The sequence below is a fragment of the Lynx rufus genome, unplaced genomic scaffold (genome assembly GCF_022079265.1).
Source record: "Lynx rufus isolate CCGP_SWC_20201006 ecotype Redwood Valley unplaced genomic scaffold, mLynRuf1.p SCAF_24, whole genome shotgun sequence".
NCBI classification, from domain to species: domain Eukaryota; kingdom Metazoa; phylum Chordata; class Mammalia; order Carnivora; family Felidae; genus Lynx; species Lynx rufus.
This window is the reverse complement of record NW_025814839.1, coordinates 5,470,349-5,482,449: the sequence shown is the minus strand read 5'-3', so window position 1 is coordinate 5,482,449 and position 12,101 is coordinate 5,470,349. Positions and strand designations below refer to the sequence as shown.

General features: G+C 60.1%; 1 protein-coding gene across 1 annotated transcript; it reads left to right on the top strand.

The window, feature by feature from the left end:
• The first annotated feature begins 6,713 nt into the window (after window positions 1-6,713).
• SDS (serine dehydratase) lies at window positions 6,714-11,277 on the top strand. Its single transcript, XM_047088471.1, has 7 exons — window positions 6,714-6,866; window positions 7,158-7,197; window positions 7,437-7,576; window positions 7,864-7,955; window positions 8,188-8,415; window positions 10,121-10,245; window positions 10,882-11,277. The coding sequence occupies exons 1-7, from the start codon at window positions 6,714-6,716 to the stop codon at window positions 11,088-11,090; spliced, it is 987 nt and encodes a 328-aa protein (XP_046944427.1). The 3' UTR covers window positions 11,091-11,277.
• The last annotated feature ends 824 nt before the right edge of the window (window positions 11,278-12,101 follow it).

Below are 12,101 nucleotides of genomic sequence, written 5' to 3'. Positions count from 1 at the left end.
CTCTCTCTGCCCCTTCCCCGCTCGCACTCTGTCTCTGTCTCTCTCTCTCTCAAAAATAAATAAAATAAACATTAAAAAAATAATTAAAAAATTAAGCAGGGTTAGGGGAAAATAAAGAAGTCTCCATTTGTTGCACATGGAGTGTGTGGTCTGAGATTTAATCCTGCTGCAAATATCTTGATTTTTCTATGAACTTTGGACAAAATCCCTCAGAGGCCACCTGGACCTAGCCAACTCCACCCATCACATGTTGATTGATGGGTGATGATAAGCCCAAGGGGGAGGCCCAGCGTGGCCCTGGGGTCCTGACCTTGGCCGTGGCCAGTTTTAGCCACAAAGGCCCACCAAGAGACTGTTGTCACATTTTCGGATGACGCAAAGCCGGGAGGCGTCCCTACAGACGGCTCTGTCCAATGACCGAAGGAGGGGTCACAAAGTCTCAATCGAATCAAATGATGGACTGAAGCCAGGCGAATGAACATGAAGAGGACTGAATGCCAAGCCCCACAGTAGAAATCACAGAGGTTAAGTGCATCACGTCCAAAACAAGATAGGCCTTATCTGATTGGGTTAATTTCACCAAGAAAAAAAAAATCGTTTAACTTCTCTGGAGGTCGATTGGGAAGCAGTTGGATACAGAACAACAGCTTTTTAGATAAAGCACATGTCACCCGGGTGGGATTAATTCATTTCTCCTGGTCATATTAATAGACGTAGAGAAGGTAGAATGAGGGAGGTATGGGTCTCATTCCATATTACCTTACGCAGGTTTCCTTAACCTTGGCACTACTGATATTTGGGGCCAGATGACCCTTTGTGTTTCTTTGGTGGGGGGCCGTCCTGTGCCCAACAGGATGTTGAGCGGATAGAGGATAGAGAGGGGAATCCAACGGGGAAGGGGTCCGTACAAACCTGCCCTAAGGCTGCTTATGAGCTCCCAGGGAGAGACTCCAGGGGCCGCCAGGCTGCAGAATCCCAGAGAGGCACTAACCCACGACTGGCTGGGGAGGGAACATGAACGAGGAAGGGAGATTCAGGGCCAGGGGCCCAGCAAGTGTGGGAAGGTCCTGGATTACGATAATGAGATCGAAGACGATCAGAACGGCAGCTACCATTTTCGGACCCCTTACTCTGTGCCCGGCCCTAGGCTGCAATACCCAGACCCGGGAGGTATCATCATCCCCATTTCTGGGGGCAAGAAACTGAGGCTCAGGGAAGTTAAGCGACTTCTCTGAGGTCACACCCGGGTGTCAGTTTCAACCCAGGTCTGACGGAGCCAGAGACCTTAACCAATCAGCGGACTCCAGGGCCGGCGGCTCCAGCCAGGGCGGGCAAACAGAGAGGGGAGCTGTCCGTTCCTCTCTGAGCTGTGAAAACAATCGTCAGAACTCCCGCGGCCAAGGACACGCTGATTTGGCCATCCTCGGGGACGCTTCTGGAAAAGGTGTGATGTAATGGAAGCAGCAGGCCCAGGAGAGGGAGGCAGCTTGCCCAAGGTTCCCCAGCCAGACTCCCATCCCTCCTCCCGGGACCGGGACTGCGCTGCCCCCTGGCCTTCCGACGTTGGATAGATCCAGGCCTCAGTTTGCCCATCTGCTAAATGGGAGAGGGTGAGTTGCACTTTCTGCCCCTACTTCTGAAGCCCTTTCAAAGGAGGACTAGATGGAAGAGAAGAGCCCTTGTTCCCCATCAGCCAGAGCTAAGAACTCAAACGCCTTCTTGGGTACCAGAAAATAAGGATGACCATCACCTCTCAAGGGTCCACCACTCGCCAAACACTATCCTTATAACTTTACGCCAGTTCGGTTTCAATCCTCGTAACAAATCTACAAAGCGGACACTATTATCAGTTAAAAAACAACAACTGAGGCACAGAGAGGTTAAGTAACTCGTCCAAGGTCACACAGCAAGTCGATGACCAAAGTTGGATTTGAACCTGGGCCCGTCAGAAAAGTGACTCACTTGCTGTATGAAAGCTGCCACACCTCGGGACGGGAGAGTCACAGGCCCGAACTGATCCCGCTGAGCTCTGCACAGGGACGGCTGCCCCTCCTCCCCCAAGACCTTCCAGGGAGGGGGCACAGGGGAGCAAGTGGCGGGTGTCCACAACGGGGGTGTACGTGTGGCCTTTGGTCCTCTTTCGGGCGCTCACACGGTTGGCTGTCTTAACGGGGTGGTTTTCAAATCACAGCAGTGACACATTCTTGCTGAAGCGAATGAAACAACGGGCAGAAGTCTCAGGAAAGACAGACTCGACTTGCCCCACCCCCGGCAGCTCCCGGCCGCCCGCCCCCACCCCCCAGTCCTGCGTCTGCCGAGAACTCCGACTTCCTGAGCCTGTCTGCTCACCTGCGACAGGGGGCTCAACACGCCCACTCGCCTGGCGGTTCCAGAGTTAAGCGAGACCCCACACGGCCACACTCGGAACGGGATCGGCCGCAGGCAGCGGCTTGGGCGTCGTGAGTGCCGGCTGTATACGCTCAGATGCACACAGGGAGGCTGTGCCTACCGCGTGGGAGCTTCGCGATGCCCACGCGTCTTCAGTCCTGCTGCACCCCGTGAGAGGGACGGCTGGGCGGGCTGTCTGTGCCCTCGCGGCCCTCCGTCTCATTGCTATTCTCGTCCTGGCCAGCGGGACAAGAGGGCTTTGTTGAAGGGGCCGGAAAAGACGAGCCGGACGTGTGTGCGCGCAGCACCCCTGGGGGCTTACGGACCCCTGCCCACGGCCAGAGACAGACAGACAGGAGGCTCGGCAGGGGGCAGGGAGTGAGCAGGTCCACACGTTATTGGGTCATCTAATCCGCGGAGGGAGGTTCCATTTTCACCCCCCCCCCCCATCTTCCGGATGAGCAGAGGGAGGCTCCAGGAGGCAAACGGACCTGCCCGGGACAACACAGCTAGTAACCGGCAGAGCCAGGACTTGAACCCCGACCCGCCAGGGTGGTCCCCAGAAGGCCATCTGCCCCTTCGAGACGAAAGCGTCACCGAGAGCGCCAGAGGAAGGCAACGGAGACCTGTGCTCACACTGCAGCCCACTGGGGTCCGGGGCCGGCTCATCTCTGTCACCACGTGGGTCTCCGCTTCCCTTGTCGTCAAATGAGGGTAGTGACAGTACCCACTTTCCCCTGGGGGCCCACTAGGGGCCGAGCACCTGCTAGCGACTAAGTGCACCGTCTCACGCCATCCTCCCGCAGGCCCTGGGGGAGGGTGGGGGTGGGGAAGGGAGGTGGCCACCGAGGACAGAGACCCGAGGGAGCCGCAGGCAGGACAAGCCCGGCCAGCTTCCCCCTCCCCTCCCGGAAGCCCCCGGGCCAGCGGCCAGGGGCGGGGCCTGGCGGGGGGCGTGGCCAGCCCCGGGGCTCCATTGGCTGCCGGGAGGCGCCCGGGGAATAAAGCCTGGGACCGAAGGCCCAGACCGGTAGTCCCTGGGACAAATCGGGAGACCCTCCACCTGCCCCGCTACCCTCCATCTGTCATCCATCTAGATCACCTCCTGGCCGTCCCTTCCCGGCTTGCTCGCTCTGTCCAGCCGCCTTGGCCAGGTAAGTACCCCTCCTCAGCCCCACCCCAGACTGGAGTGCCTGCGGCCCAGCGAGGGGGCAGGTTCCAGGCCAAGGCGAGGAGGTAGAGTCCGTGGAGCGTAAAAACCCATGCTCTGAAGCCAGACCGGCTGCGTTGGCATCTAGCTCTGGGCCTCAGTGGTCTCTTCTCTAAAATGGGGGTCATGATGGACCCTTCCTCATCAGGCAGTGGGAAGGGTGAGATAGTGCACTCAAAATGAGAGTTCGTTTTTATTGAGCTCTTGCTATGAGAGGGGTAGTGACTTCTTCTCCTTCTTCTTAATGTTTATTTATTTTTGAGAGACGGAATGCGAGTGGATTAGTGGCAGAGAGAGAGGGAGACACAGAATCCGAAGCAGGGTCCAGGCTCTGAGCTGTCAGCACAGAGCCCGATGCAGGGCTTGAACCCACGAACTGGGAGATCATGACCTGAGCCGAAGTCGTGATGCTCAGCCGACTGAGCCGCCCAGGCGCCCCGAGGGGGGGTGACTTCTGAGCGAGAGGGGACACATAGACAGCAGCTTCCAGCCCCCTCCCTCCTCCGTGTTTGCACCCCCCCCAGGATGTTGTGCTGGAGGGAGCAGTGCCCATAGGGGGTCCCTGCCCCTCATCTGAAGGCATCCGTGGTGCAACCAGACCCAGGTGGGGGCAGAGGCTTCCCAAATCCGCCCGAAAGCAGTCTTGGGAGTATGCCCCCCACTGCCAACCCGGAGAGCTCCCTGAGGCCAGAGCTTGGCGACACGCACACGGGGTCCCGTCAGCCAGAAGGGGGGGTGCCGTTGTTTCAGGAATAACCTCCAGGAGGGTAATAATCAAATAGATATGGGGACGCTTCTGTAATGGGGTGCATCTAGTCTCCAGCTTTTGTTCAGGAGACCTAGGGGAGAAGTGGTATCCGTTCAGGGCCTCCCGCTCCCAGGCCCTGGATGTTAGTTAATTCACACAGACATCAGCTGTCCGTATGTGGGGGAGCTAAGGCTGGGGAGGTGGTCAGGAACCCCATCCCTCGCTTTTCTTCTGAGCCGGGCATATATGGCCCTCTCTGGGAGCCAGAGGCCTGAGCTGGAGGCCGTGGCCAGAGCGGGCTGCACCGGGTGGGTCACTGGAAATGGGGCAGGGGTGGGTGGGGAGGGGCAGCCAGCCTTGTGTGGGACGGAGAAGGACATGGGGACGGCCAGACAGGCTCCCCACGCAACCACCCGCTGATCAGTTCTGGCTCAGCCCGAGTTGGGGAGACTCCAGGAGGAGAAGGGACGTGTGTGGTGGCCAGACTCTGGGCCACTTCAGCTTCTCGATCACCCAGAGCCCGTGCAGAAGGGGAGCCCTGAGCCGCGCCCACAGCCTGCAGCCCGGTGCTAGAGTGTCTCATCCAGTCCTGCCTCCCCCACTAACTAGCTGTGTGGCCTTGGGCAAGTCACATTAATATTCCGGTCCCTGTTGCCGTGTGACCAACCGCCCCAAGGTCAACAGCGGTCATCGTATTGTTGTCTGTCATGGCCCTGGGGCTTATCGGGGCAGTTCGCACTGGGGTCTCTCAGATGGCTGCAGGGTGACATCTCAAGGTCACCCCGCCATGTCTGGCCATCAGCTGTCAGGTAGGGCACCTACATGTGGCCTCTGCATGCGGCCTGGGCTTACTCCCATCCTGGCAGCTGGGTTTCGAGAGGGGGGCTGCCGCAGAGAGACGGCCAGGCGGAGGCTGTGTCCCCTTCTGTGACTTGGCCTGGGGAGCAGGGCTGCACTGGAGCCAGCAGATTGTGCCGTCTCTTCCCAGCTCCACAGGCAATGACGTCATGTTGGTAGCTCGAGAGTGGCCTTGGAGAAGGTTACGTACAGAACAGAAGTGCGCCCGCTACAAATCGGGGCTTTGTCTCGGGAGAGTCCATTGCTGAACGTTTACAAGCACACCACCGCTTGGAAATCGCATCGTGTCTTTTCCAACTGCGGCCACAGACCACCCCCCTCCTCCAGGGCTCAAGGGGAGGAAACACAGAGCCCGCCTCTCACTGAGAAAAGCATCTGTGTCACATCTTGAAGGGATGGGAAGGGCTTGCAGGGGCCATCCATCCTGGGAAACACAATCCGAGCCTTTGTCCTCATCAGGAGAATGGGATAATGATGGCACCTCCCAGGATTGGTCAAAGGAATAAGTGAATTGATATTGGTAAAGCTTAGGGGCGCCCGGATGGCTCAGTCGGTTAAGCGTCTGACTCTTGATTTTGGCTCAGGTCATGATCTCACCGCTCATGAGACTGAGCCCCGCATCGGGCTCTGGGCTGACAGCCCAGAGCCTGCTTGGGATTCTCTCGCTCCTTCTCTCTCTCTGCCCCTCTCCTGCTCATGTTCTCTCTCTCTCTCAAAATAAATAGGTAAACTTAAACTATATATATCTGTCAAGTTTAAAATAGTGCCTGGCACATGGTAATCGCTTCATAAGCAATTAATAAACAATATAGTAACTATTATAAAATAATAATAATAATAATAAGCTTTCCCTGGTTGGGTACAGGGCTTTCCAAAGGTTAGTATAAAAAAGTACACGTGTTTAAATAAAGAGGCAATACCTCTTCGTAGCAAAATAGTTAAATAGCACGAAAGGGGACGCCAAGTGCCCACTCTCCCCAGAGAGCGTTTCTCACCCTAGCGAGTTTCTTGTGTGTTTCCTGCAATGTTCTATGCCCGCAGAAGCCTATGGATTGTGTGTGTGTGTGTGTGTGTGTGTCCCCATGTCCTCACACAGACTATACATACCCGCCGTCCTGCCCCCTTTTTAGCACGTAACCGTCTCGCAGCTCGCTCTGCATCCGCCCCTGCGAAACCATCTGAGTCACGCCCCTTGACAGGTGCCAGGTCCCAATGCTATTTCCGAGTTCACAGCTTCCCAGCACAGTGTGCCCTGGTGGGGGGGGGGGAGGGGGGCTTCCCCCCCGTTTTACAGACGAGGCAGCTGGAGCTGAGGGGGCATCGCTCGTCTGATGTCACCTGGTGAGTAGGTGGCTCAGTTGAGATGGAAATCCAGGCGTCCGGGATGCTTCTCATGTGGGCGTTTCCCTCGGCCTCATGGGAGGGGAGGGCAGGGCCCGCTGGCAGGCGCACCGAGGGCCCCGGGGCCGGCTCTCCCCACCATCTGGGTTTCCTTCCCGCCTCCCAGCAATGACGTCTGGAGAGCCCCTGCACGTGCGGACCCCCGTCCGTGACAGCATGTCCCTGTCCAAAGTGGCGGGCACCAGCGTCTATCTCAAGATGGACAGCGTCCAACCTTCAGGCTCCTTCAAGATCCGGGGCATCGGACATCTCTGCAGGATGGTACGGGATGGGCTCCGCGTCGTCTGAGGGAGGGGGCCAGTCCCACGACGCGTCCGCGGTTAGCACTCCCCCCAAAGAGGCGGTGCCCGCGCGGGAGGGTCTGCCCGTGGACTCGTCCCAGAGCCGTCATTTGCTTGCCTTTCCCCCGCACCCTTCCCTGAGCCAGGCCCTTTGGGGAGAGGCGATGTCCGCGGAGAGGCAAGGGCAATACGAAGTCCTATTCCCTAGGGGAGGGGAGAGCCCGGGGAAAGCCTGGGACGTGGGCCTGACCCTCCCCCCTTGTCTCCACAGTGGGCTGAGCAAGGCTGTGAACATTTCGTCTGCTCCTCGGGTCAGTGGCGGCGTGCCTCCTCCTGTGTGTCCCAGGGCCGGGCGCTCTACCTCTCTGGGCCCTGGTTTCCCCAGCGACGAGCCATTACAAACGCCCACGGCAGCCCCCGTTCGGAATTCCAGGGGGGGAGGCGGGAAGTCACCTGGGGGGGGTGTTCGGAGCCCCGAGGCTGGGGACGACAGTCCCAGCTGGGCTCCCAGGCCATCCTTCACTGACACTCTCCACCCCATCCCCGGCAGCGGGCAACGCAGGCATGGCAGCCGCCTATGCCGCCAGGAAGCTGGGCATCCCTGCCACCATCGTCGTGCCCAGCACCACACCTGCCCTCACCATCGAGCGGCTCAAGAATGAGGGCGCCGTGGTCAAGGTGGTGGGTGAGGTGAGCACCAACCCGGGGGCAGGGACCACGGGGCGGGGGGGCACCTGGTGGCAGGGCAGGGTCCCCCCAGCCCCTCACCCTCTCCAACCTCCCCAGAGCACCAACCCGGGGCAGGGACCATGGGGAGGGGGGCACCTGGTGGCAGGGCAGGGTCCCCCCAGCCCCTCACCCTCTCCAACCTCCCCAGGGCACCAACCCAGGGCAGGGACCATGGGGGGCGGCACCTGGTGGCAGGACAGGGTCCCCCCAGCCCCTCACCCTCTCCAGCCTCCCCTGTGGTCTTGCAGATGTTGGATGAGGCCTTTGAGCTGGCCAAGGCCCTGGCAAAGAACAACCCAGGCTGGGTCTACATTCCTCCCTTTGACGACCCCCTCATCTGGTATGTGGAGCCCCAAGGCACCCGGTGCAGGGGGCGACAGAGGGCTCTCGTGGGCAGGTGACTGATGCGGGCAGCCGGAAACCCGGGTGGAGGTGGGGAGGAGGCGACTGGCCCAAAGCCGTCAGCCGCCTGGGTTGAGGACGAGCGTCTCCAGGATCGCCCCCAGCCCCCGTGGGGTCTCCAGGGAGCCCAGCCCTGACCCGCCCCCCCCCCCCGGTCCCTAACTCTCCAGGGAAGGCCACACTTCCATCGTGGAAGAACTGAAGGAGACGCTGAGTGCAAAGCCGGGGGCCATCGCGCTGTCGGTGGGTGGCGGGGGCCTGCTGTGCGGGGTGGTCCAGGGGCTGCAGAAGGTGGGCTGGGGGGACGTGCCCGTCATCGCCATGGAGACCGCCGGAGCCCACAGCTTCCACGCCGCCACCACCGCGGGCAAGCTCGTCTCCCTGCCCCAGGTTACCAGGTGAGCAGGGGGCCCCCTCCGGCGGATGTTCAGCAGGCCTTGGGAAGCCCACCTCGGGGCCCGCTGCGAGGCAGAGCCCCGCGACCCGTCCCATTTTACAGACGAGGAAACTGAGGCTTTCCACTTGCCCAGAGTCACACGGCCAGAGAGTGGGTCTGCTGGGACCGAGCCCAGGTCTGTGTGACTCTGTAGGGTGAACGTCACATTTCCTCACGTGAAGAGTTCACTGTTAATCACTGACCGAGGCCCCTGCCACAGGGTTTTACACCCCTCGTTAATCTGCCAACCATTTCCTGAGCCCCTAACAGGTGCAAGCATTGCTGATCCCGGGGACAGGGTGGTGAACAAACACAGCCCCTGCTCCTAAGGAGTTCATATTCCAGCCCCGAACCTTTGACAGATGGTATGTAATTAGGATTAGGTTTGGCACGTTACACAGGAGGCCCAAGTAACAGTGACTGAAACAAGATGGAGCTTTACTTCCTCTCTATAAAGTGAAAAAAATGTCTAGAGGTACACAGTCTCGGGGCAGGGAGCTCCCTGAAGCCAGGGGTCCGGGTTCCTCGAGTTTGTTCTCCATCATCCTCATCATGTAGCCTTACGGCCCAAAAGGGCTGCCTAAGTGCCAACTGTCACACCCACGGTCCATCTGGCCAGAAAGAGCCATGCCCCCTGCCTTTAAAGACACAGCACTTCCACTGACCTCTCACTGGCCAGCATTTAGTCACATGGCCACAACTACTGCAGGGGAGGCTGGGAAATGTCTTCCTATCGGGTCTCCACGTGTGCAGCTAGAATAGATACTGGGTAGACAGGTCCCTACCTCGGATAGGGAAGACTGAGTCCAGGTGAGACCTCCTTGTGGATTCCTGAGCCTGGTACCCAGCAGCCACCATGTTGGCCTCTGATCCTGGCGGAGCGCCTACCACGAGTCACGTGCCAGGGCTCCGGGCTCAGGTGGTTCAGGCTGCAGGTGCTCATGGGAGACGTGAGCTGGGAATAAGGCCGGCGATGACTCCAGGGAGGGCGGGGAGAAAGACAAGGCACCGATTACGCGTGCAGGTCCCACCACCACTCCCTGAACACATAACCGTGGGCCAGTGACCCGCGTGCTCTCTGCCTGGGTTTCCTCTTCCACGGAATCGAACCAGTGGAACGGCAAACACAGCCGTGAGGATTTAAAAATGCGCACAAAACGGGTGGTACCTCACACTCCCTCGAGAAGGGGTCGCTCTGTCTGTGTACGGGGGAGGACCGACCGTTCGAGAGTTCCGTCCGGAGACACAGGCACTGGAGTCCCTGGGGGACTCCTTGGAGGAGGTGGCCTTCATCCTGAGCCTTGAAGGACAGGGCGGGACTTGGACGGGCAGAGTGGTGCCCGGCTGAGGGAGGGTCGAGCAGGTGGCGTCCTTTCAGGGAACCGCAAGGGGGCTTTTCCGTCCGCGTGGATCAGGATAGGCTATTTACCCCACTCACGCCTCCGCGTCTTATGAGGAGACCTCACTCTGGCGGGGAGCCTCCGGGGCCTTTCAGTGCTTTACAGCCACAGAGGGCATGCCCCGCGCCCCTGCCCGTGGACCCCACTTCGCTCCTCCCTCTCAAATCCATTTTTCTCTTTCAATCCCCCCTCGTCCCGATCTCTGCCGCCTTCCTCCCTCCTGTTTTCCCCCGTTCCGGCCTTCTTCTCCATCGCCACCTCTCCCAGCGTGGCCAAGGCCCTGTGCGTGAAGACCGTGGGGGCTCAGGCCCTGAAGCTGTTTCAGGAACACCCCATTTTCTCTGAGGTGATCTCGGACCAGGAGGCTGTGGCCGCCATTGAGAAGTTTGTGGGTATGTGCCAAGTCCTTCCAAGCCCTGCCGGCTCAGGGACTAACTGGTGTCCTAACAGATCGCATTCACGACAAATTTTCCTCACAGTTCTGTCTCCCACCCCTTGCTAGAACTTCCCGTTAATGAAAGATAATACAAGGCAGTGGTATAAATAGAAAGGCCAAAGCCACAAGTGAAGAGGACTGATAACCATGATAGCAGGGAGCTTCCTGGTAGCCAGGGTGAAAAAGGAAAGCCAACCCCAGGGTTGGCTTCAGAAGTGGGTCTGTGATGCGGTTGGACTCTTTCTGGGTTCAGCCTAGGACAGGGACCACACACACACACACACACACACACACACGAAAGGGAGCACTTAATCCTCCTGTACCAGCCGGCAGTTTGGCTAATCAACCATGGCGGTCTTGCTCAAGCGACGGCCCAAGCCTTCTCAACACAGTGCTCGGGCAGTTAACCTGCATCGGCGGGAGCGCTCCGGGTGAAACCTAGCCCTGCCTCAGGGCTCCGAAGGTCAACTAGGACAGCGATGGGAGGTTCGGTGCCCAGACTCCTAGCCCCGAGTCTTTCCCAGGGACCCAACAGTCCCCTTGCCCCCCCGCGGAAGCCAGGCCCCACCCTCATCACCCCCTCCTCTGGCAGATGACGAGAAGATCCTGGTGGAGCCCGCCTGCGGGGCGGCCCTGGCCGCCGTGTACAGCCGCGTGGTTCAGAAGCTTCAAGCGGAGGGGAAGCTCCGTGCCCCGCTGTCCTCCCTCGTGGTCATCGTCTGTGGCGGCAGCAACATCAGTCTGGGCCAGCTGCGGGCCCTCAAGGAACAGCTGGGCATGAAGAACGGGCTGCCCGAGTGAGGGCCTTTCTCCGCCGCCGGCCTCCCCTACCCGGGGCGGGGGTGGGGGGCAGGTACCCCCGGGGGAGCTGGAGTTTTATCCAGCGTCTCACTGTAAATATTATTCTTGCGTCTGCCGGTGAGCCTGCGGTTCCTTCGGTTCCTTCTGGGCCGAGGGGCCGAAGCCCCAAGGTGGGGGGCGGGCCGGCCGCCAGCGAGTCGCGTCTCTGCGCGACTATCCTGGCCACCCCTGCTAGGCGACGGCTGCCCGCGTGTCCCCTACCAGGTCCCCAGGGCGGGGTGGGCCCCCTCCCTGGAGGGGGCCATGGTCGGGGCCAGGGGCCAGAACTGAGAACCAGCTGCCCTCCCCCCCCAAGCCCCGCCCAGCCCCGCCCTCAGTCGTTTTTCTAATTGCAGACTTTTTCGTTGAAAAAGAAAACAATATATTTATGGACTGAGGGTCCTTTGGGCTCCTCCTCCATCGCAGTCGGCCTCCCTCCCCTCCCCCACCCCACCCGCCCGCTCGCGGCCCGGGCTCTCAACAGCGAGCTCCCTGCACCCTCACCCCTGTAACCTCGGGACCCCGAGGACACGGAGGCCAGGACCCTGCGCGCAGCTGGCCTCGCGCGCCCGGAGACAGCGAGCAGGAAGCAAGGAAGGGCGCTGAACCAGAGCTGGGGCAAGGGCTGCCTCCACTGGAGGCGGAACCAGCCGGAGAGGCGGACGAGGCCCGGAGCCGAATGACTTAGCACAGAACCGCTGGGAGCAGAGCAGCGAGCCCCCTACCGGTGGGGGTGGGCAAAGCTACACCGACTGGACACCCATCTCCGGGGTAGGGGAAGGGGCGGACTTGAAGAGAAGGTCACTCAAACCACGACACCCGTCTTCCGAGGAAAGCGTGGGCGGAAGCCAGCGAACGAAAACAGACCGAGGAAGGCCTGCCAGGGCTCCCCGAGGTCCGAGAGGGGCACCCGCGCTGCTCACGGGCATCCCTGCGCCTCCGGCAGCAGCCTCAGGCAATGCATTGAATCCC

Coding starts and splice junctions, on each gene's coding strand:
- SDS (XM_047088471.1), top strand. CDS start 6,714: ATGACGTCTGGAGAGCCCCTGCACGTGCGGACCCCCGTCCGTGACAGC. Junction 7,198..7,436: donor ACATTTCGTCTGCTCCTCGG/GTCAGTGGCGGC, acceptor CATCCCCGGCAG/CGGGCAACGCAGGCATGGCA. Junction 7,956..8,187: donor TTTGACGACCCCCTCATCTG/GTATGTGGAGCC, acceptor CTAACTCTCCAG/GGAAGGCCACACTTCCATCG.